Genomic DNA, 20,682 nt, shown 5'->3' on the forward strand with positions numbered 1-20,682 from the left:
TCAAAAGCAATAATGTCATCTGTGCAGTCTTGTGGCGAAAGAATCTTTGAGTCTTCAATGATCAAACATCTTCAGTGAATTGAAGATGTTTGATGAGGAACATCAGGATCAACAGGCCGGAGCTACAAGCTGAAGAAGACTTTCATGAGCAGCCGAAATGATCCTGGAGAAGAACCTCCTGAACAAAGTGTTTGATGAGCAACAAAAGTGGAAAACAAACGCAAATAAATCCTGCAATAAAGTTCAATTCAATAAATCCCATGTGCACACACTCTGAAAGGCTTGTGTCTATAACGCGTGTATTTTAACACAATATCAGACAATAATGTGCAGAATTGTTTTTAAAGCTGCAGTTTCTTTGTAGTTTTACCAACTCAGGCTTTGCTCTGCGTTTCTACGTGAGGCGTTACACTCCTGATAAAACACACAGGAAGTAAAGAAGTATTTATCTGCATGATGCCAAATGTATATTCCTGCATTGTTTATTGATTCTTTGATTCGTCATATGAACAGGAAGTGATCGGGATCTTTGGTTTGCTATATTATGCTACATTCAAGTGCTATAGGAAATCTTAAAGCTGGGACTTAAACAGTATTTTCATGTTGTTTACTTATTTCGCTCAGACATTCAAAGCAAGAAGACAAACAGTAAACAAACAGTACTGGAACTGTGAAAGGCTTTAGCTCAGCACAGTTGGACAATTTCTCGTTGGAGATTTGTGGCTTTATGACGGCATGTTATGGCCATTGTAGGTAAAAAAATATGTTTAAATTAAACAATGACGGAGCCAGGGAAGAGAAGAGAGAAAACACATCGCTTCACTTTGCAAAGTTGGATCAACCTCATGATTTGTTCTTGTAAATTGTTTTAACCTACAATGGCCCGAATACGCCGTCGTAGTGTCCCCACATAAGTGATGTTCACTTCATCCACCTGGACATGACATTAGACTTTACACACACAAGCCTCTTGAAGGAACATCTAACAAACCAACAGTTCTGAGAAATATACTTATTTGCTTTCTTTCCAAGAGTGAGGTGAGAAGAGCGATACGGTTAGCTTAGCTTAGCACAAAGACTGGAAGTAGGTGGAAACAGCTAGCGTGACTCTGTTCAAAGTTCATTACGCCTACAAACGCCTCTTAAACTCAATCATACTGGAACTATAGTATGGCTTTATTCTGCAGGATTTGGTTTCTGCACAAGAATAATAATACCAAACCTGGCAACCTCACTGTGACAACAAGACATTTTGCTGCGTTTGGATGTTTGTCAAATAAATAAAAAGTTCCAGTCAGAAATTTTTATTTGTGTTTATCTTTCAAATTATCTACCGTAACTGCAAAATTCAATGTTTTTATTAATATAAATATATTTTATTTTGCATTAATTATCCGACTTTATCCATCAAATATTTCCCTTATTGGAAAGTTTTAATGGCTTTTATTATTTTATAATGCTATCGCTTCTTTTCTGTTAGAATGTCTTTATTGTTTTGTTTTGTTTATAAATAAAGATTGATTGAATGAATGAAAAAAACAAAGTGTAATTTTACATTTCTGTTTATAAAGGAATAAAACAAAGAAGATACGTTCACTCGTGAACTAGTCAGCTGTTCCACCTTAACTCCAGCTTTATGCTAAGCTAGGCTAAAGTCACACTTGGAAATGGTAGGAATGGATTTTACAGCCTTTTTCTGTGAATGGTGCAGAATTTAAAAACATACTCGGTGTGGTGAGAGCAGACTTGTGTTCAGCGCCGCTACAGAACCATGGAGTCCATCTTTAAGCATGTGGGACTACGTGGCGTGCTGGACTGAATATGTGCAGCAGAGGTCGTCTTTCTTATTGCAGACCTTTCAATCTTACAGCAGTGAGTCCTGAAGACAATTCCTGATCCATCGTCTCGTTTCATTTCTTAAAGTCTCTGCTGTGCATCTGTGTGACTTCACACACTCCACTTTGCCTCGTTCTCCAGTGTTTAAGATAAGTTATGCAGTTGATTATTGCTGATATATTACTGAATTGTCCTCGGGTAATTCCACAGAGTCTCTCCTCGGGAGGATTTTGAGTTTATAGTGAAACCTTTTCTTATAACGGGGATAATGTCTTCCACTGATACCTGCCTGAAGTGGGAGATCTGACATTAAGCCTCCATCGTGTTCAATAGTGGAAGAAACATCCAGAAGAATCTCTCATCAGTGAATCCCGTCTGAAATCACTCTGAAGGTAAAAACCACTGATGGATGAAACTCAGTGAAACACGGCGATGTTTTCATCCGAGTCAGCAGCGGCGTCACTGTGTGTCTGTCGCAGCTCGTTGTACTTCACCTCCACCTCCTGGAGACAAATCATCACAACATAATACATTATTATTATTCTTTACACTGCGAGTGCACCTGTATAATGCTGCTACCTGTTTCTACCAGGGTTGTTTACTTATTGTATTATATTACACGTGTTTGTCTCTTTATTTAATATGTTAGCTGCTTATTTTATTTTATTACAAATGTTTGTCTCTTTTATTTAATATGTTAGCTGCTTATTTTAATATATTACAAATGTTTGTCTCTTTATTTAATATGTTAGCTGCTTATTTTATTATATTACAAATGTTTGTCTCTTTATTTAATATGTTAGCTGCTTATTTTATTATATTACACGTGTTTGTCTCTTTATTTAATATGTTAGCTGCTTATTTTATTATATTACAAATGTTTGTCTCTTTATTTAATATGTTAGCTGCTTATTTTATTTTATTACAAATGTTTGTCTTTTTATTTAATATGTTAGCTACTTATTTTATTTTATTACACGTTTGTTTGCCTCTGTTTTATTTTATTAAATATCTTTTCACTGACCAAACTTTTATAAATATTCCCAATAAATTCTGTTTTCTCAATTTCCCAGCATTCAACTCTGGCAAACAGCAGAAACCAGTGAAACACAAAATCAAGATGAACAATGTTGTGCCTTTACGTGCAGAACTCTGCTTCTAATGTGAAGTGTCATCTGTGACTGTCCACATCACTGCGCGTGCGCACACGGAGCTGACGCTGTACCTTCAGATACTGCAGGTCGGCCTGTAGGAGGCGCATGTGGGTCATAAGCTGCCTGCTGAGGTCGGGGCCGCCGCCGCCCGCTGCCTGCGAGGAGGAGGAGAGCAGCTTCCTCATGTCGATCCCCACGTCCCCTCCGACTCCCCCGTCATCGTCCGTGCTGCTCTCCTCGGGGCCCCCACCAAAATCCAGAACCACGAAACCACCTGAGTGGAAGAAAACGTTTTTGTTCATTAGAAACAAAACCATGAAATAGTTCAACATTTTGGGAAACACACTTGTTCACTTTCTGGCTCATTTTCTCTCAATCAAAACAACAACAAAAGACGGAGTCAGGAAGTACAGCAGCGTGGCATCATGGGAGTTGTAGTCTTCACCACTATTGCCACCGTCAGTTAGGATTCCTTCATTGTGCAAAAAGCACAAGGATGTATAAAGTGTCTTAAAACTGGATAAGAGTTAGATAAGATAAGAGAATATAAGTACTTTTATAAAAGCATCGTATATCTGGATAAAATCTAAATTAAAAACAACTCAAGGTGACGCCTTCAAACTGTTCAAAACCAGAAGATATTCAGTTGAATTATATAAAACAGAAACGAGAAGAAAATTCCTCACAGACTAAATAAAATAAAAATCTTTAAAGTTAAAATAAAATAAAAAGTATTACTGTAGTATTTGTATTTGTACTGAAGTATTACTGTAGTATTTGTACTTGTACTGAAGTATTACTGTAGTATTTGTACTTGTATTTAAGTATTACTGTAGTATTTGTACTTGTACTGAAGTATTACTGTAGTATTTGTACTGTACTGAAGTATTACTGTAGTATGTGTACTTGTACTGAAGTATTACTGTAGTATTTGTACTTGTACTGAAGTATTACTGTAGTATGTGTACCTGTACTGAAGTATTACTGTAGTTATTGTACTTGTACTGAAGTATTACTGTAGTATTTGTACTGTACTGAAGTATTACTGTAGTATTTGTACTTGTACTGAAGTATTACTGTAGTATTTGTACTGTACTGAAGTATTACTGTAGTATTTGTACTGTACTGAAGTATTACTGTAGTATTTGTACTTGTACTGAAGTATTACTGTAGTATTTGTACTTGTACTGAAGTATTACTGTAGTACTTGTACTGAAGTATTACTGTAGTATTTGTACTTGTACTGAAGTATTACTGTAGTATTTGTACTTGTACTGAAGTATTACTGTAGTATTTGTACTTGTACTGAAGTATTACTGTAGTATTTGTACTTCACTACAGGACGACTCATTTGTTTTTACAGCTGAAGTCTAAACTGACTGTAAGAAGTTTCCTGAAGCTGAAGTGAGTGTTTGTGAAACATGTTGAACACACAGTATCTGTCACACCCTGCTCTCCCCCCCCCCCCCCTACTCTTCCTGTAATGTGGTGGAGCTTGTTATAACCCCCCCCCCCCCCCCCCCCCCCCCCCCCTGCTCATACACTTCCTGGTCCCTCCCCTGCAGATCTACAGCTGTGTGGATGGGTCTAACCAACATGGCGCTGCACACACACAGCTGACAGGCTCCACTCGCTGCACACACACATGCTTTGAGATCGCAGCTCAAACTAGTTTCACTTCTCAGGAAGTGAGACTCACACAGTCGCTGGCAGTGAAGGAGAAATGGCGCAGAAAGGAGTTCAGCTGGAAACCTTGTGTTGTTCCATCTGTCTGGATCTACTGAAGGATCCGGTGACGACTCCCTGTGGACACAGCTACTGCAAGAACTGTATTCAAAGCTTCTGGGATGGAGAGGACGAGAAGAGAAGCCACAGCTGCCCTCAGTGCAGGCAGACCTTCACACCGAGGCCTGTCCTGCTGAAGAGCACCATGTTAGCAGCTGTAGTGGAGGAGCTGAAGAAGACTGGACTCCAAGCTGCTCCTGCTGATCACTGCTATGCTGGACCTGAAGATGTGGGATGTGATGTCTGCACTGGGAGAAAACTGAAAGCCTTCAAGTCCTGTGTGCAGTGTGTGGCCTCTTACTGTGAGAAACACCTCCAGCCTCATTATGATGCGGCTCCATTAAAGAAACACAAGCTGGTGGAGCCCTCCCAGAAGCTCCAGGAGAACATGTGCTCTCGTCACGATGAGGTGATGAAGATGTTCTGCCGTACTGATCAGCAGTGTATCTGTTATCTCTGCTCTGTGGAGGAACATAAAGGCCACGACACAGTCTCAGCTGCAGCAGAAAGGACTGAGAGGCAGAGAGAGCTCGAGGGGAGTCGACTAAACATCCAGCAGAGAATCCAGGACGGAGAGAAAGATGTGAAGCTGCTTCAGCAGAAGGTGGAGGTCATCAATCGCTCTGCTGACAGAGCAGTGGAGGACAGTGAGAAGATGTTCACTCAGCTGATCCGTCTCATGCAGAAAAGAAGCTCTGATGTGAAGCAGCAGCTCAGATCGCAGCAGGAAAGTGAAGTGAGTCGAGTCAAAGAGCTTCAGGAGAAGCTGGAGCAGGAGATCACTGAGCTGAAGAGGAAAGACGCTGATCTGAAGCAGCTCGCACACACAGAGGACCACAACCAGTTTCTACACAACTACCCCTCACTGTCCCCACTCAGTGAGTCTACACTCTCCTCCAGCATCAACATCCCTCTCAGATACTTTGAGGAAGTGACAGCGGCTGTGTCACAAGTCACAGATGAACTCCAGGACGTTCTGAGAGAGAAGTGGACAAACATCTCACAGACTGGGACTGAAGTGGATGTTTCACTGTCAGCAGAGCCCAAGACCAGAGCTGGATTCTTAAAGTATTCACGTGACATCACACTGGATCCAAACACAGCACACACACTGCTGTTATTATCTGTGGGGGGCAGAAAAGTGACAGCAATGAGTCAACAACAGTCTTATTCTCATCACACAGACAGATTCACTGGATGGTGTCTTCAGGTGCTGAGTAGAGAGAGTCTGACTGGACGTAGTTACTGGGAGGTGGAGCGGAGCGGGGGGGGAGTTTATGTAGCAGTCGCATACAAGAACATCAGCAGAGCAGGGGGGGGTGATGAATGTGCATTTGGATGTAATGATAAATCCTGGGCGTTATATTGTAACAATAACAGTTACACATTTTATCACAACAATGTCCACACTCCCGTCTCAGGTCGTCCGTCCTCCAGACTCGGAGTGTACCTGGACCACAGAGCAGGTGTTCTGTCCTTCTACAGCGTCTCTGACACCATGACTCTCCTGCACAGAGTCCACCACACATTCTCTCAGCCGCTCTACGCTGGAGTTTATTTATATTATCCTCCTGGATCCACTGCTGAGTTCTGTAAACTCAAGTAGACAGAAGTAAATCTCTGGTTCTCCTTCAGGGAGTCTTCTTCTCTCAGTGAGTAAACTAACCCCCCCGGACTAAGTGACATGTTCTATGTTTCATATTATATTCCAGATGATCAGCTGTACAATGAACCTGAATAATAATCCCAATATAAGTGCAGGAGGTTTGTGTGACACCAGGATGAAGTGTGAGCAGATAGTTTCCTGTGAATGTTGATCACAGATCACATTTACTTTGAACACAATGTTCTTGTAATGTTAACAGTGAAGTTGAACATGACCCTCATCCTGGGTGGGGTTTGTATTAAACATGTTAAGACTAAAAAGACTTCTTCCTTTAAAATGAATGTAAACGTGTGATTTAAATTCTATATTCAATATTGTCATTTTAAAATAAAGAATAATTAAAGTGTTATTGATTTTTTATTAAACAGCAAAATAATTAAATACAATTTTTAGACGGAGCTCCATGGGGACTAGTGCTATTTTTAGAACATGCTCTGCGGGCGACTCACGTAGTGCCTGCGGGCGACCAAGTGCCCGCAGGCACCGCGTTGGCTACCCCTGACACAGAGGGATCAAGGTGCGTTCACTGACCTGCTTCTACAGTAGGAGCAGTGACTGTTGAACTGTCTGTCAGTCTGTGTGTGTGTGTCTGGCTCCACCTGCTGCTTCTTATTTTAATGACAATCTGCATCCAATAACTTCTGCACTCTTTAATATTGAGCTCCACCTTCCAGATACTGCAGTACTTCTTCTGTGAAACACATCGACACACTGCAGCAAGTATTCATGTGTTCAGTGAAGACGAGCTCTAATGAACTCCTGCATGAAGGTGAACAGGCTCAAATAAACAGCTCACACATATCAGCTGACACTTCCCCACTTCATGACTCACATTAACACAATTACATGTTGTGTTAAAGGTGTTCTGACATGTGATGTTTAAATATGTAAATGAGGCATTATGTCATTAAATGTGTGTAATCTGCTACATGTCCAGTTATAAAGTGAAGTCTGGATGAAGCAGGTTCAAAGTGTTTCATGTTGTTCACATGTCAAAGGTTTGTACAGATTCTGGATCTGTCTTTGTATCACTCCATAAATCACTAAATCCTGTCAACACACAGAACTCTGTGCATCTCCTGCATGTAGTGAGTGTAGCGTGTATAACATGAGCTGTGAGTGACATGTGAACAAAGCCCTCTGCACAAAGCTTCAGAATATAGAGAGGAATGAAAGTGGAAAGTTTGGTGTATGTAAGTGCTGCTGAAGTGGAGACTTCTGCTGAAGAGTGTGAGAAAAAGCTCCTTTAGAGAAAAGCTCCTTTAAAGATATGTATTGTAACATTCATACATGTTGTACACACTACAGGTGAACAGGGTCATACATGTTGTACACACTACAGGTGAACAGAGTCATACATGTGTACACACTACAGGTGAACAGGGTCATACATGTTGTACACACTACAGGTGAACAGGGTCATACATGTTGTACACACTACAGGTGAACAGGGTCATACATGTTGTACACACTACAGGTGAACAGGGTCATACATGTTGTACACACTACAGGTGAACAGGGTCATACATGTTGTACACACTACAGGTGAACAGGGTCATACATGTTGTACACACTACAGGTGAACAGGGTCATACATGTTGTACACACTACAGGTGAACAGAGTCATACATGTTGTACACACTACAGGTGAACAGAGTCATACATGTTGTACACACTACAGGTGAACAGAGTCATACATGTTGTACACACTACAGGTGAACAGGGTCAAACATGTTGAACAGGGTCATACATGTTGTACACACTACAGGTGAACAGAGTCATACATGTTGTACACACTACAGGTGAACAGGGTCAAACATGTTGAACAGGGTCATACATGTTGTACACACTACAGGTGAACAGAGTCATACATGTTGTACACACTACAGGTGAACAGAGTCATACATGTTGTACACACTACAGGTGAACAGAGTCATACATGTTGTACACACTACAGGTGAACAGGGTCATACATGTTGTACACACTACAGGTGAACAGGGTCATACATGTTGTACACACTACAGGTGAACAGAGTCATACATGTTGTACACACTACAGGTGAACAGAGTCATACATGTTGTACACACTACAGGTGAACAGAGTCATACATGTTGTACACACTACAGGTGAACAGGGTCATACATGTTGTACACACTACAGGTGAACAGAGTCATACATGTTGTACACACTACAGGTGAACAGAGTCATACATGTTGTACACACTACAGGTGAACAGAGTCATACATGTTGTACACACTACAGGTGAACAGAGTCATACATGTTGTACACACTACAGGTGAACAGAGTCATACATGTTGTACACACTACAGGTGAACAGGCTCATACATGTTGTACACACTACAGGTGAACAGAGTCATACATGTTGTACACACTACAGGTGAACAGGGTCATACATGTTGTACACACTACAGGTGAACAGAGTCATACATGTTGTACACACTACAGGTGAACAGAGTCATACATGTTGTACACACTACAGGTGAACAGAGTCATACATGTTGTACACACTACAGGTGAACAGGGTCATACATGTTGTACACACTACAGGTGAACAGAGTCATACATGTTGTACACACTACAGGTGAACAGAGTCATACATGTTGTACACACTACAGGTGAACAGGGTCATACATGTTGTACACACTACAGGTGAACAGGGTCATACATGTTGTACACACTACAGGTGAACAGAGTCATACATGTTGTACACACTACAGGTGAACAGAGTCATACATGTTGTACACACTACAGGTGAACAGAGTCATACATGTTGTACACACTACAGGTGAACAGGGTCAAACATGTTGAACAGGGTCATACATGTTGTACACACTACAGGTGAACAGAGTCATACATGTTGTACACACTACAGGTGAACAGGGTCAAACATGTTGAACAGGGTCATACATGTTGTACACACTACAGGTGAACAGAGTCATACATGTTGTACACACTACAGGTGAACAGAGTCATACATGTTGTACACACTACAGGTGAACAGAGTCATACATGTTGTACACACTACAGGTGAACAGGGTCATACATGTTGTACACACTACAGGTGAACAGAGTCATACATGTTGTACACACTACAGGTGAACAGGGTCATACATGTTGTACACACTACAGGTGAACAGAGTCATACATGTTGTACACACTACAGGTGAACAGAGTCATACATGTTGTACACACTACAGGTGAACAGGGTCATACATGTTGTACACACTACAGGTGAACAGAGTCATACATGTTGTACACACTACAGGTGAACAGAGTCATACATGTTGTACACACTACAGGTGAACAGAGTCATACATGTTGTACACACTACAGGTGAACAGAGTCATACATGTTGTACACACTACAGGTGAACAGGGTCAAACATGTAACTAACAGATATCATGAAGCTTCCCCACTTCATGACTCACATCAACACAGTTTATATCACAAGTGTTTAATATGTACATGAGGCGTTATGTAATGTAGCTGTGGAGAGTTTAAATCTACACACACAGTTACACACACACACTCTCATGTGGATTTTCCACTTGTTTGTACCTGCAGTGTCTCCAACATGTACAAACCCACCTGAACTTTATGATCCACATGTGATGCTGAAACTGTCCCTTACAGCAGCCATGCCGGTGCTGGAGGTGACCTGCAGCCTGATTGGCTGGTTCTGTCTCTACCTGTTGTTCTGCTGCACCTTCACTCGGCGGGGGCCCGAGTGGAGCTGCCGGCTCGTCACTTTGTCCCACGGGGTCGTCATCGTGCTGCTGACTGCGTACGTCCTCTTCATAGACGGACCCTGGCCCTTCACACATGCAGGTAGAGTTCACATGCAGATACAAAAACTGTTTAAATGCCACCATGAGCTGAAGGTTCCTGAAGATCCACTCCTGAGATTTATTACGACATGTATACAAATGGTCTGCTTGGAACAATAACGTGTCTCATATGTTTTCATTTCCAAATCAAAATCCTTAAAAAGCCTCGAATCTTTCAACCTCTTGAAAATAATGTATCTGTATCTTCTGAAGTTTCTCGAGTCAAACTCGGCAAGAGACACAAAATGACACAAAGAGACACAAAATGACCACAAAGAGACACAAAATGACACAAAGAGACACAAAATGACCACAGAGACACAAAATGACCACAAAGAGACACAAAATGACCACAAAGAGACACAAAATGACCACAGAGACACAAAATGACCACAAAGAGACACAAAATGACACAAAGAGACACAAAATGACCACAGAGACACAAAATGACTACAAAGAGACACAAAATGACCACAAAGAGACACAAAATGACCACAAAGAGACACAAAATGACACAAAGAGACACAAAATGACCACAAAGAGACACAAAATGACACAAAGAGACACAAAATGACCACAAAGAGACACAAAATGACACAAAGAGACACAAAATGACCACAAAGAGACACAAAATGACACAAAGAGACACAAAATGACCACAAAGAGGCACAAAATGACACAAAGAGACACAAAATGACACAAAGAGACACAAAATGACACAAAGAGACACAAAATGACCACAAAGAGACACAAAATGACACAAAGAGACACAAAATGACCACAAAGAGACACAAAATGACACAAAGAGACACAAAATGACCACAAAGAGACACAAAATGATACAAAGAGACACAAAATGACACAAAGATACACAAAATGACCACAAAGAGACAAAAAATGACCACAAAGAGACACAAAATGACACAAAGAGACACAAAATGACACAAACTTTGGGTAATTTAGTATCAAGTCTCTTTGAGGTTGGTCTCTTCAAGTGACATTTTATAGGCGAAGATGTTTTCATGTCTTCACATTCACCCTCTCATCCATCCCTCAGGTACAGAAAACACTGAGCTGCAGATTTCCTCCCTGTCCGTGTGCCTCGGCTACTTCTTCTTCGATTTGTGTTGGTGCGTGCTCTACCACACCGAGGGTCCCGTCATGCTGGCGCACCACGTCGCGAGCATCGTGGGCATCCTGCTGGCTCTGCTCATGGGGGTGTCCGGCTGCGAGACCTGCGGGGTCATCTTCGGCAGCGAGATCACCAACCCCCTGCTGCAGACCCGCTGGTTCCTCCGGCAGCTGGGCCTGTACGACAGCCTGCTGGGCGACGCCGTGGACCTGCTTTTTATCGTACTGTTCGCCACCGTGCGCGTCGGGGTCGGCACGGTCATGTTTTACTGCGAGCTCACGTCTCCCAGGACCACGCTGATAATGAAGCTCGGCGGCGTGGCCATGTACGGACTAGCCTGGGTGTTCATGGTGGACATAGCCCGGTTTGGCTACAAGAAGAGTCGAGCCAAGTATAAAAGGTGGCGAGAGAATCACAAGCTCAACCAAGTTAGCGCACAAAAACTGGAGTGACTGAAGGACTTCAGCTCAAAGTTACGATCTGTGGTGCCGTCGCTCACGTCTCAAACTGGAGGAATAAATCAAAGAACATTTAGTTGCAAAAGTCTTTTTAAATAAGACTTTCAGAATCCATCAAACAATGTATACCAGTCATAATGAAGAAAAGTGTACGAGGGCGTGCGAGGCTACACAACACTTCTTATTAGCAAACAACAGAATAAGTAACATCTGTATTAATAACTTAGACGTGATGACAGGTGACGCAATGAAGAAGGACGTGCATGTACGATAACGGAGAAAGTTACGCAAAAAGTATCAAAACTCAAAATGTTCGAACGGTCCGATATACTTACACGTACCGATGCTGTGAAAAGAGTCTCTTTGGCGCCCCCTGTGGTGATCAGCTGTAACTACACGTGTTGTTTTGGATCATACCAGAAAACTGCGCTTGTGATTTTTCTCCTGAACTAGGATCGTCGATGTAACCGATTACATTATTTTCTTTTCTTTATAGAAATAAAAGTTTAAACATTTTAGTTCATGTTAACGTATAGCTATCAGCGCCCGCGTTCACCGCATAATAAAACAAAACGTATTTCACTCATCAGAGGACGAGAGTCAGGAGAGCTGTCCGACCACACGATGGCGGAGGACGTCAAATGTTTCTCTTCTGGGACACGTTCATGCTCCTGTGCATCATTGCATCAAACTGATTTCCTGTTTTCTTTTACTCCAGTCTTTAGCGTTTAATATTGTGCATTGTGTTTTACAAGAAACAACGCAGAGTTTAAATAAAGCTTTCTCATCTGTGGCCTAAATCCACAAGCAGACTGTTTAACTTAAGAGGGAAGTATGATGTGCAGTGGGTAAACATCTCTTTATACATTTAATAAAAAGGTTTTAAAGTCTGTGTTGATGCCGCTGCCATAATGTAAACACGCCGGATCTACTTTAGGAAAATGTGTAAATCTTTCTTCCTGAACCTCATATTTTACATGTTTTGCAACAGAATCATTCGTTACAAACTGAATTCTCTGAAAGCAGTGAGATTTATATGTCAAAATAAAGCTGTTGTGGAAAAACATTTTGTATTAAAATAATAGAATCAACCGAATGTCGCAGTTTTAGTTATCGACTCATTCAATCCCACATTTCTGCCGTAAATACTCAGGAGAGCTGCGGGTTCTTTTTGGCTCGTTACCTTTTTAAAAACGTTTGTAATCTAACTCACAACCTCGTCGAGAGTTACATCTATATGACGTGTTAGCACTTTAGCAAAGTGTTGTTAAACTTCACTTTTATAGGCTCGAGGAGGTAAAACTATCCAGTATTTAACAAGAAAACATAGAAATATACAGAAATATACACACGTCTGCACTCGAGCACCAAACGTGTATTAATCCACCACTGAAAATAGTCCCCAACAAATGACAGTTTTGAGTAACTACAGTCCCCGTGTGTTCTAGAAACTCATGCTGCGTTTCAGTCAAAGTCGGAAGTCGTAATTTCCCAGTTGAAATGTCTAATTTCCGACCTCCAGCTGTTCCAGGAGCACGACGCCAAATGTAAACAAAAAACATGGCTGATGGTGTCACACAATTACACTCCAGGGACATGAATTACTTTTGTCTTTAACTGTGTTACCGTGTTACACACAAATGACCTCACTTTTATAAAATGAAGTAATTCTCTAAAACGTTGATTTCTTGACTTTTAAAAATGACTTCATTTTTGAAAAATTGTCTTTTGTCAATGAAATGTAAGACTTTTAATACTATAAGACTTTTAGTGGAAGCTGAACTCAAAGCTGTTTTAAGAGACCTTGTAAAGGAACTGATGTTTAGTGCTGATTAGTAATAAGCTTTAAGATCAATAAGATCCCATCATCACAAAACCAACAGCTTTAAATCTCCTGCTGAAAGAATCTTTGTGTTCTCAACAAACAAGTTAAGAAAAGTCAAATGGAACATTTTGAATAGAACATTTATAAAACACATTAATGCTCTTTTTAAGTGTTAAAACATTTCATGATTGCATGGTGTAGAAAAACAACACACTTTGATATACAGTCACAATTGTACATTATATTCCTTTACGTTGAAAACAGTCCATAACAATCTGTTTTTTTGTCTATATATTCTTTTCAGGTTTGTTTTTTCACGTATATTTCGTCCCAAAAATCAAAAGCAATAATGTCATCTGTGCAGTCTTGTGGCGAAAGAATCTTTGAGTCTTCAATGATCAAACATCTTCAGTGAATTGAAGATGTTTGATGAGGAACATCAGGATCAACAGGCCGGAGCTACAAGCTGAAGAAGACTTTCATGAGCAGCCGAAATGATCCTGGAGAAGAACCTCCTGAACAAAGTGTTTGATGAGCAACAAAAGTGGAAAACAAACGCAAAACAAATCCTGCAATAAAGTTCAATTCAATAAATCCCATGTGCACACACTCTGAAAGGCTTGTGTCTATAACGCGTGTATTTTAACACAATATCAGACAATAAATGTGCAGAATTGTTTTTAAAGCTGCAGTTTCTTTGTAGTTTTACCAACTCAGGGCTTTGCTCTGCGTTTCTACGTGAGGCGTTAACACTCCTGATAAAACACACAGGAAGTAAAGAAGTATTTAATCTGCATGATGCCAAATGTATATTCCTGCATTGTTTATTGATTCTTTGATTCGTCATTATGAACAGGAAGTGATCGGGATCTTTGTTTGCTATATTATGCTACATTCAAGTGCTATAGGAAATCTTAAAGCTGGGACTTAAACAGTATTTCATGTGTTTACTATTCGCTCAGACATTCAAAGCAAGAAGACAAACAGTAAACAAACAGTACTGGAACTGTGAAAGGCTTTAGCTCAGCACAGTTTGACAATTTCTCGTTGGAGATTTGTGGCTTATGACGGCATGTTATGGCCATTGTAGGTAAAAAAACATGTTTAAATTAAAACAATGACGGAGCCAGGGAAGAGAAGAGAGAAAACACATCGCTTCACTTTGCAAAGTTGGATCAACCTCATGATTTGTTCTTGTAAATTGTTTTTTACCTACAATGGCCCGAATACGCCGTCGTAGTGTCCCCACATAAGTGATGTTCACTTCATCCACCTGGACATGACATTAGACTTTACACACACAAGCCTCTTGAAGGAACATCTAACAAACCAACAGTTCTGAGAAATATACTTATTTGCTTTCTTTCCAAGAGTGAGGTGAGAAGAGAGATACGGTTAGCTTAGCTTAGCACAAAGACTGGAAGTAGGTGGAAACAGCTAGCGTGACTCTGTTCAAAGTTCATTACGCCTACAAACGCCTCTTAAACTCAATCATACTGGAACTATAGTATGGCTTTATTCTGCAGGATTTGGTTTCTGCACAAGAATAATAATACCAAACCTGGCAACCTCACTGTGACAACAAGACATTTTGCTGCGTTTGGATGTTGTTTGTCAAATAAATAAAAAGTTCCAGTCAGAAAATCCTATTTTTATTTGTGTTTATCTTTCAAATTATCTACCGTAACTGCAAAATTCAATGTTTTTATTAATATAAATATATTTTATTTTGCATTAATTATCCGACTTTATCCATCAAATATTTCCCTTATTGGAAAGTTTTAATGGCTTTTATTATTTTATAATGCTATCGCTTCTTTTCTGTTAGAATGTCTTTATTGTTTTGTTTTGTTTATAAATAAAGATTGATTGAATGAATGAAAAAACAAAGTGTAATTTTACATTTGTGTTTATAAAGGAATAAAACAAAGAAGATACGTTCACTCGTGAACTAGTCAGCTGTTCCACCTTAACTCCAGCTTTATGCTAAGCTAGGCTAAAGTCACACTTGGAAATGGTAGGAATGGATTTTACAGCCTTTCTCTGTGAATGGTGCTGAATTTAAAAACATACTCGGTGTGGTGAGAGCAGACTTGTGTTCAGCGCCGCTACAGAACCATGGAGTCCATCTTTAAGCATGTGGGACTACGTGGCGTGCTGGACTGAATATGTGCAGCAGAGGTCGTCTTTCTTATTGCAGACCTTTCAATCTTACAGCAGTGAGTCCTGAAGACAATTCCTGATCCATCGTCTCGTTTCATTTCTTAAAGTCTCTGCTGTGCATCTGTGTGACTTCACACACTCCACTTTGCCTCGTTCTCCAGTGTTTAAGATAAGTTATGCAGTTGATTATTGCTGATATATTACTGAATTGTCCTCGGGTAATTCCACAGAGTCTCTCCTCGGGAGGATTTTGAGTTTATAGTGAAACCTTTTCTTATAACGGGGATAATGTCTTCCACTGATACCTGCCTGAAGTGGGAGATCTGACATTAAGCCTCCATCGTGTTCAATAGTGGAAGAAACATCCAGAAGAATCTCTCATCAGTGAATCCCGTCTGAAATCACTCTGAAGGTAAAAACCACTGATGGATGAAACTCAGTGAAACACGGCGATGTTTTCATCCGAGTCAGCAGCGGCGTCACTGTGTGTCTGTCGCAGCTCGTTGTACTTCACCTCCACCTCCTGGAGACAAATCATCACAACATAATACATTATTATTATTCTTTACACTGCGAGTGCACCTGTATAATGCTGCTACCTGTTTCTACCAGGGTTGTTTACTTATTGTATTATATTACACGTGTTTGTCTCTTTATTTAATATGTTAGCTGCTTATTTTATTTTATTACAAATGTTTGTCTCTTTTATTTAATATGTTAGCTGCTTATTTTATTTTATTACAAATGTCTGTCTCTTTATTTAATATGTTAGCTGCTTATTTTATTTTATTACAAATGTCTGTCTCTTTTATTTAATATGTTAGCTGCTTATTTTAATATATTACAAATGTTTGTCTCTTTTATTTAATATGTTAGCTGCTTATTTTATTTTATTACAAATGTCTGTCTCTTTTATTTAATATGTTAGCTGCTTATTTTAATATATTACAAATGTTTGTCTCTTTATTTAATATGTTAGCTGCTTATTTTATTATATTACAAATGTTTGTCTCTTTTATTTAATATGTTAGCTGCTTATTTTATTATATTACAAATGTTTGTCTCTTTATTTAATATGTTAGCTGCTTATTTTATTATATTACAAATGTTTGTCTCTTTATTTAATATGTTAGCTGCTTATTTTATTTTATTACAAATGTTTGTCTTTTTATTTAATATGTTAGCTACTTATTTTATTTTATTACACGTTTGTTTGCCTCTGTTTTATTTTATTAAATATCTTTTCACTGACCAAACTTTTATAAATATTCCCAATAAATTCTGTTTTCTCAATTTCCCAGCATTCAACTCTGGCAAACAGCAGAAACCAGTGAAACACAAAATCAAGATGAACAATGTTGTGCCTTTACGTGCAGAACTCTGCTTCTAATGTGAAGTGTCATCTGTGACTGTCCACATCACTGCGCGTGCGCACACGGAGCTGACGCTGTACCTTCAGATACTGCAGGTCGGCCTGTAGGAGGCGCATGTGGGTCATAAGCTGCCTGCTGAGGTCGGGGCCGCCGCCGCCCGCTGCCTGCGAGGAGGAGGAGAGCAGCTTCCTCATGTCGATCCCCACGTCCCCTCCGACTCCCCCGTCATCGTCCGTGCTGCTCTCCTCGGGGCCCCCACCAAAATCCAGAACCACGAAACCACCTGAGTGGAAGAAAACGTTTTTGTTCATTAGAAACAAAACCATGAAATAGTTCAACATTTTGGGAAACACACTTGTTCACTTTCTGGCTCATTTTCTCTCAATCAAAACAACAACAAAAGACGGAGTCAGGAAGTACAGCAGCGTGGCATCATGGGAGTTGTAGTCTTCACCACTATTGCCACCGTCAGTTAGGATTCCTTCATTGTGCAAAAAGCACAAGGATGTATAAAGTGTCTTAAAACTGGATAAGAGTTAGATAAGATAAGAGAATATAAGTACTTTTATAAAAGCATCGTATATCTGGATAAAATCTAAATTACAAACAAACATCTTTAGATTTAAAGAGGGAGTGTTCGTGGCAAACCATTCCTCAATTTAGAGCCAACAAATGAAAATGCTCGATAACCTTTGTTTTGTGAGGTGGAGTTTCACAGACAGATCAGATCCTGGTACAGATACTTCCAGGTAATTCCCAGAATGTTAAACTCTTCCTTTAATCCTTCAGTATAAGAGGCAAAGATCGTCTCACCGTCACCGTTGCGTTCAGGGGTCTCGGACAGCTCTGTGTGTGCTGAAGGGAGCTGAAGGTTTTCTCTCTGTGAACCTAGAGACGCCCGGCTGTCAGCGGGCCCCTCAGGGCTCCCGGGCAGAGAGGCGCTCAGCTGCTCGCTCTCCTCTTTCTCCTCGTCTGCCTCTCTGCTCACCATGTGGTTAAAAAGAGCCTGCTTCAGCATCGCCACTAGGACACAGAGAAATGTGTTATTATCTGAATCTTTCACAAATCATTTGTGTGAACTGTCCCTTTAATACGTCACTTACACGTCCTGAGAGCATCTTCGCCTTTGGAGGAGGGTACGCCGAATGCGTTGGGCTCTTGGTTTTCAGCGGCGACGCCTTGATGCGACTCGTCCTGCAGGAAGGGAAGTCCGTCTGCAAGATGCCCGTCCAGGAACGCCTCCAGTTCTGCTTCATCCACCTCTTCTTCATCCTCCTCTTCCTCCTCACGTCCGTCCGCCACGGTCAGCTCCTCTTCCTCGTCTTCTGATTTCATGCCATCAAACGGGTTCATACTCGGCGCAGCTTGAATGTCTGGAGAAGAGGCGGCGTCTTTATCTGGGATGAGATTTGGATTCAGAGGGTGATGGAGAAAAACTTGTAAATTCAACTGTAGTTTTTAATTTGATGTAAAATACTTTAACAGTTAAAACTCTGAGGTGCGTTCAAATTAATAATTCTGACGAGCAAATTGATTAGAATCAGAATCAGAAGGTTTTCACATACAAGGATTTAGTTTTGGTTTATTAGTGCAAAGAGAAGAAACATACATTTAAAATAGAAATTATTATTATAATTATAATTATAATATGTACCATGTAACTGTTTAAACTGAAGGAGATGTGCAGGAATATATATATAGAATATATATGGGATGTGCCACAGTGTTAAGAATAAAAGAATATGTGATTTACAGAAAGTCCAAAAACATGTTTGTTAATGTGACATAAAGGAGATAAAGTCACTCTGATGGAGAGGAAGTCAGTTTGTGTTGAACCTTTCAATTAACCATTATTATTATTATTAATATTAATATTAATATTATTATTAATATTATTATTATTATTATTATTATTAATAATAATTAATTAATTAATTAATATTATTATTATTATTATTATTAATAATAATAATATTGTTATTGTTATTATTATTATTATTGTTATTATTATTATTATTGCTGTTATTATTATTATTATTATCAGTAACGGGCCATTTAGTCTATGAACAGATAAAATTGGTTTATTTTTGACGACTTCAAATTGTTTGTTTTGTCCGACTAACAAATCAAAACCAAAAGATATTCAGTTGAATTATATAAAACAGAAACGAGAAGAAAATCCTCACAGATTAAATTAAAAAAATCTTTACAGACTAAATAAAATTTAAATCCCTACAGTTAAAATTAAAATCCTCACAGATGAAATAACATTTAAATCCATTTGGGCCACAAGTGAAAAATGTATTTGAGTTCTGACTTTTGGAACTCAAATAAACTTTTCTCATGAGGCCCTAATCCTCTTCCAGTGAAGGATGGGCACGTGTGCTTTATTTCTTCAACGATGATCCAATTGTTGTCAATGAATTTTCAGTCAGTTGATTCACAAACTAAATGTTTTAACACTTAGAGAAACTTCACAGCGACGGTACCTGAAGAAAGGATGTTTCCACTTGATGCGCCGTTAGCGTCTTTGCTCGCCTTCGGCATCCCACGTTTGATGATCTCAATAGCGTCGCGCTCAGCTCTGAAACACACTCACATTAGAAACAATCAAACAAATACACACTATCAGTGAGTCTGCAGCACGTGGACTCACTCCGACTGAGCTGCTGGTGTGTCGTCTCTGTTGTGAGGTTTGGCCTTCATGGCGTCGGCACATTGTGTGATCAGACACTGCCACCTGCATGAACAGAGGTGACACAGCAGGATGAGATACAGGAAACAGATGCACCCTGCGTTACAATACCCATACTGTCTAAGAAGTGTGGCAGAACAAGATTTAGTGTGTCCCAACGCGTAGCATGTCAAACGCAGAATGCCAAAAATACAGAGAGGGTCAAAGTTCAAGGCGCCATGTTAGGGCGAAGTAGTTTGTCCCAAATGTACTGTATGCTTACAGCATGCAACAGTACATGCTTTGTGAGGGCAGCTGCACTAAGTGCTAAAAGAAAAAAGAAAGAGAAGTCCACTTATTACTTACTTTTATATATATATATATATATATATATATATATATATATATATATATATATATATAAAAATATAATATAAATGAATAAATAAATCCTTCCGGAGAGTTTCTAAGACGCCGTTTTGGTCCAGCTCAGAACAGTTGCTCCTTTCATGAAATAAATCTAATTTATTTCCCCTCTTTTGTTTTTTTATATAAGAAATAAAGATGGTGGGGGGGGGGGACTCACGCTCTCTGATCGAACACCGTCTGAGCCATCAGCTCGTAGATCTGAGCCCCGTTCTCCGACATGGACAGCACGAAGAAGGATTTGTTTTCTGACGAGGACACGAGTGATGCATTACAACAACGATAACATGCATTACAGTTAAATATTCTATAAATAAACTTTATTTACACAGAACTTTTCA

At 39.8% G+C, this 20,682-nt stretch overlaps 3 protein-coding genes across 6 annotated transcripts in view; 2 read left to right on the forward strand and 1 right to left on the reverse strand.

The window, feature by feature from the left end:
* Window positions 1-4,360: 4,360 nt before the first annotated feature.
* Window positions 4,361-6,381, forward strand: LOC115005011 (tripartite motif-containing protein 16-like). The gene is made up of 2 exons (XM_029426781.1): window positions 4,361-4,394; window positions 4,556-6,381. The coding sequence occupies exon 2, from the start codon at window positions 4,714-4,716 to the stop codon at window positions 6,379-6,381; it is 1,668 nt and encodes a 555-aa protein (XP_029282641.1). The 5' UTR covers window positions 4,361-4,394; window positions 4,556-4,713.
* A 14-nt stretch (window positions 6,382-6,395) lies between these two features.
* On the forward strand, window positions 6,396-13,521 carry LOC115005012 (transmembrane protein 136-like). 3 transcript variants are annotated; one of them, XM_029426785.1, is made up of 3 exons: window positions 6,396-6,427; window positions 10,097-10,291; window positions 11,348-13,521. In XM_029426785.1, the coding sequence occupies exons 2-3, from the start codon at window positions 10,102-10,104 to the stop codon at window positions 11,872-11,874; spliced, it is 717 nt and encodes a 238-aa protein (XP_029282645.1). In that variant the 5' UTR covers window positions 6,396-6,427; window positions 10,097-10,101; the 3' UTR covers window positions 11,875-13,521. The 3 variants fall into 3 exon arrangements, with proteins under 3 accessions (XP_029282645.1, XP_029282644.1, XP_029282642.1); XM_029426784.1 differs by lacking the exon at window positions 6,396-6,427 and adding an exon at window positions 7,068-7,210; XM_029426782.1 differs by lacking the exon at window positions 6,396-6,427 and having other exon boundaries at window positions 9,908-10,291.
* A 305-nt stretch (window positions 13,522-13,826) lies between these two features.
* LOC115004999 (rho guanine nucleotide exchange factor 12-like) overlaps window positions 13,827-20,682 on the reverse strand; it is a 35,216-nt gene continuing 28,360 nt past the window's right edge. For both annotated transcript variants that reach the window (XM_029426768.1, XM_029426767.1), the window contains exons 31-37: window positions 20,502-20,589; window positions 19,898-19,981; window positions 19,731-19,825; window positions 18,345-18,638; window positions 18,055-18,264; window positions 17,322-17,524; window positions 13,827-16,391 (exon numbers count right to left, since the gene is read on the reverse strand). In XM_029426768.1, coding sequence (XP_029282628.1) covers window positions 16,305-16,391; window positions 17,322-17,524; window positions 18,055-18,264; window positions 18,345-18,638; window positions 19,731-19,825; window positions 19,898-19,981; window positions 20,502-20,589 — 1,061 coding nt within the window. In that variant the 3' untranslated portion in view covers window positions 13,827-16,304. The remainder of the gene's footprint in view (window positions 16,392-17,321; window positions 17,525-18,054; window positions 18,265-18,344; window positions 18,639-19,730; window positions 19,826-19,897; window positions 19,982-20,501; window positions 20,590-20,682) is intronic.

Source organism: Cottoperca gobio, unplaced genomic scaffold (genome assembly GCF_900634415.1).
Source record: "Cottoperca gobio unplaced genomic scaffold, fCotGob3.1 fCotGob3_237arrow_ctg1, whole genome shotgun sequence".
NCBI classification, from domain to species: domain Eukaryota; kingdom Metazoa; phylum Chordata; class Actinopteri; order Perciformes; family Bovichtidae; genus Cottoperca; species Cottoperca gobio.

Bases quoted from the DNA above. Each gene is read 5' to 3' on its own strand.
- LOC115005012 (XM_029426782.1), top strand. From the start codon at position 9,997: ATGTGGATTTTCCACTTGTTTGTACCTGCAGTGTCTCCAACATGTACA. The intron at 10,292-11,347 runs GTAGAGTTCACA...TCCATCCCTCAG, and splicing joins CTGGCCCTTCACACATGCAG to GTACAGAAAACACTGAGCTG.
- LOC115005011 (XM_029426781.1), top strand. From the start codon at position 4,714: ATGGCGCAGAAAGGAGTTCAGCTGGAAACCTTGTGTTGTTCCATCTGT.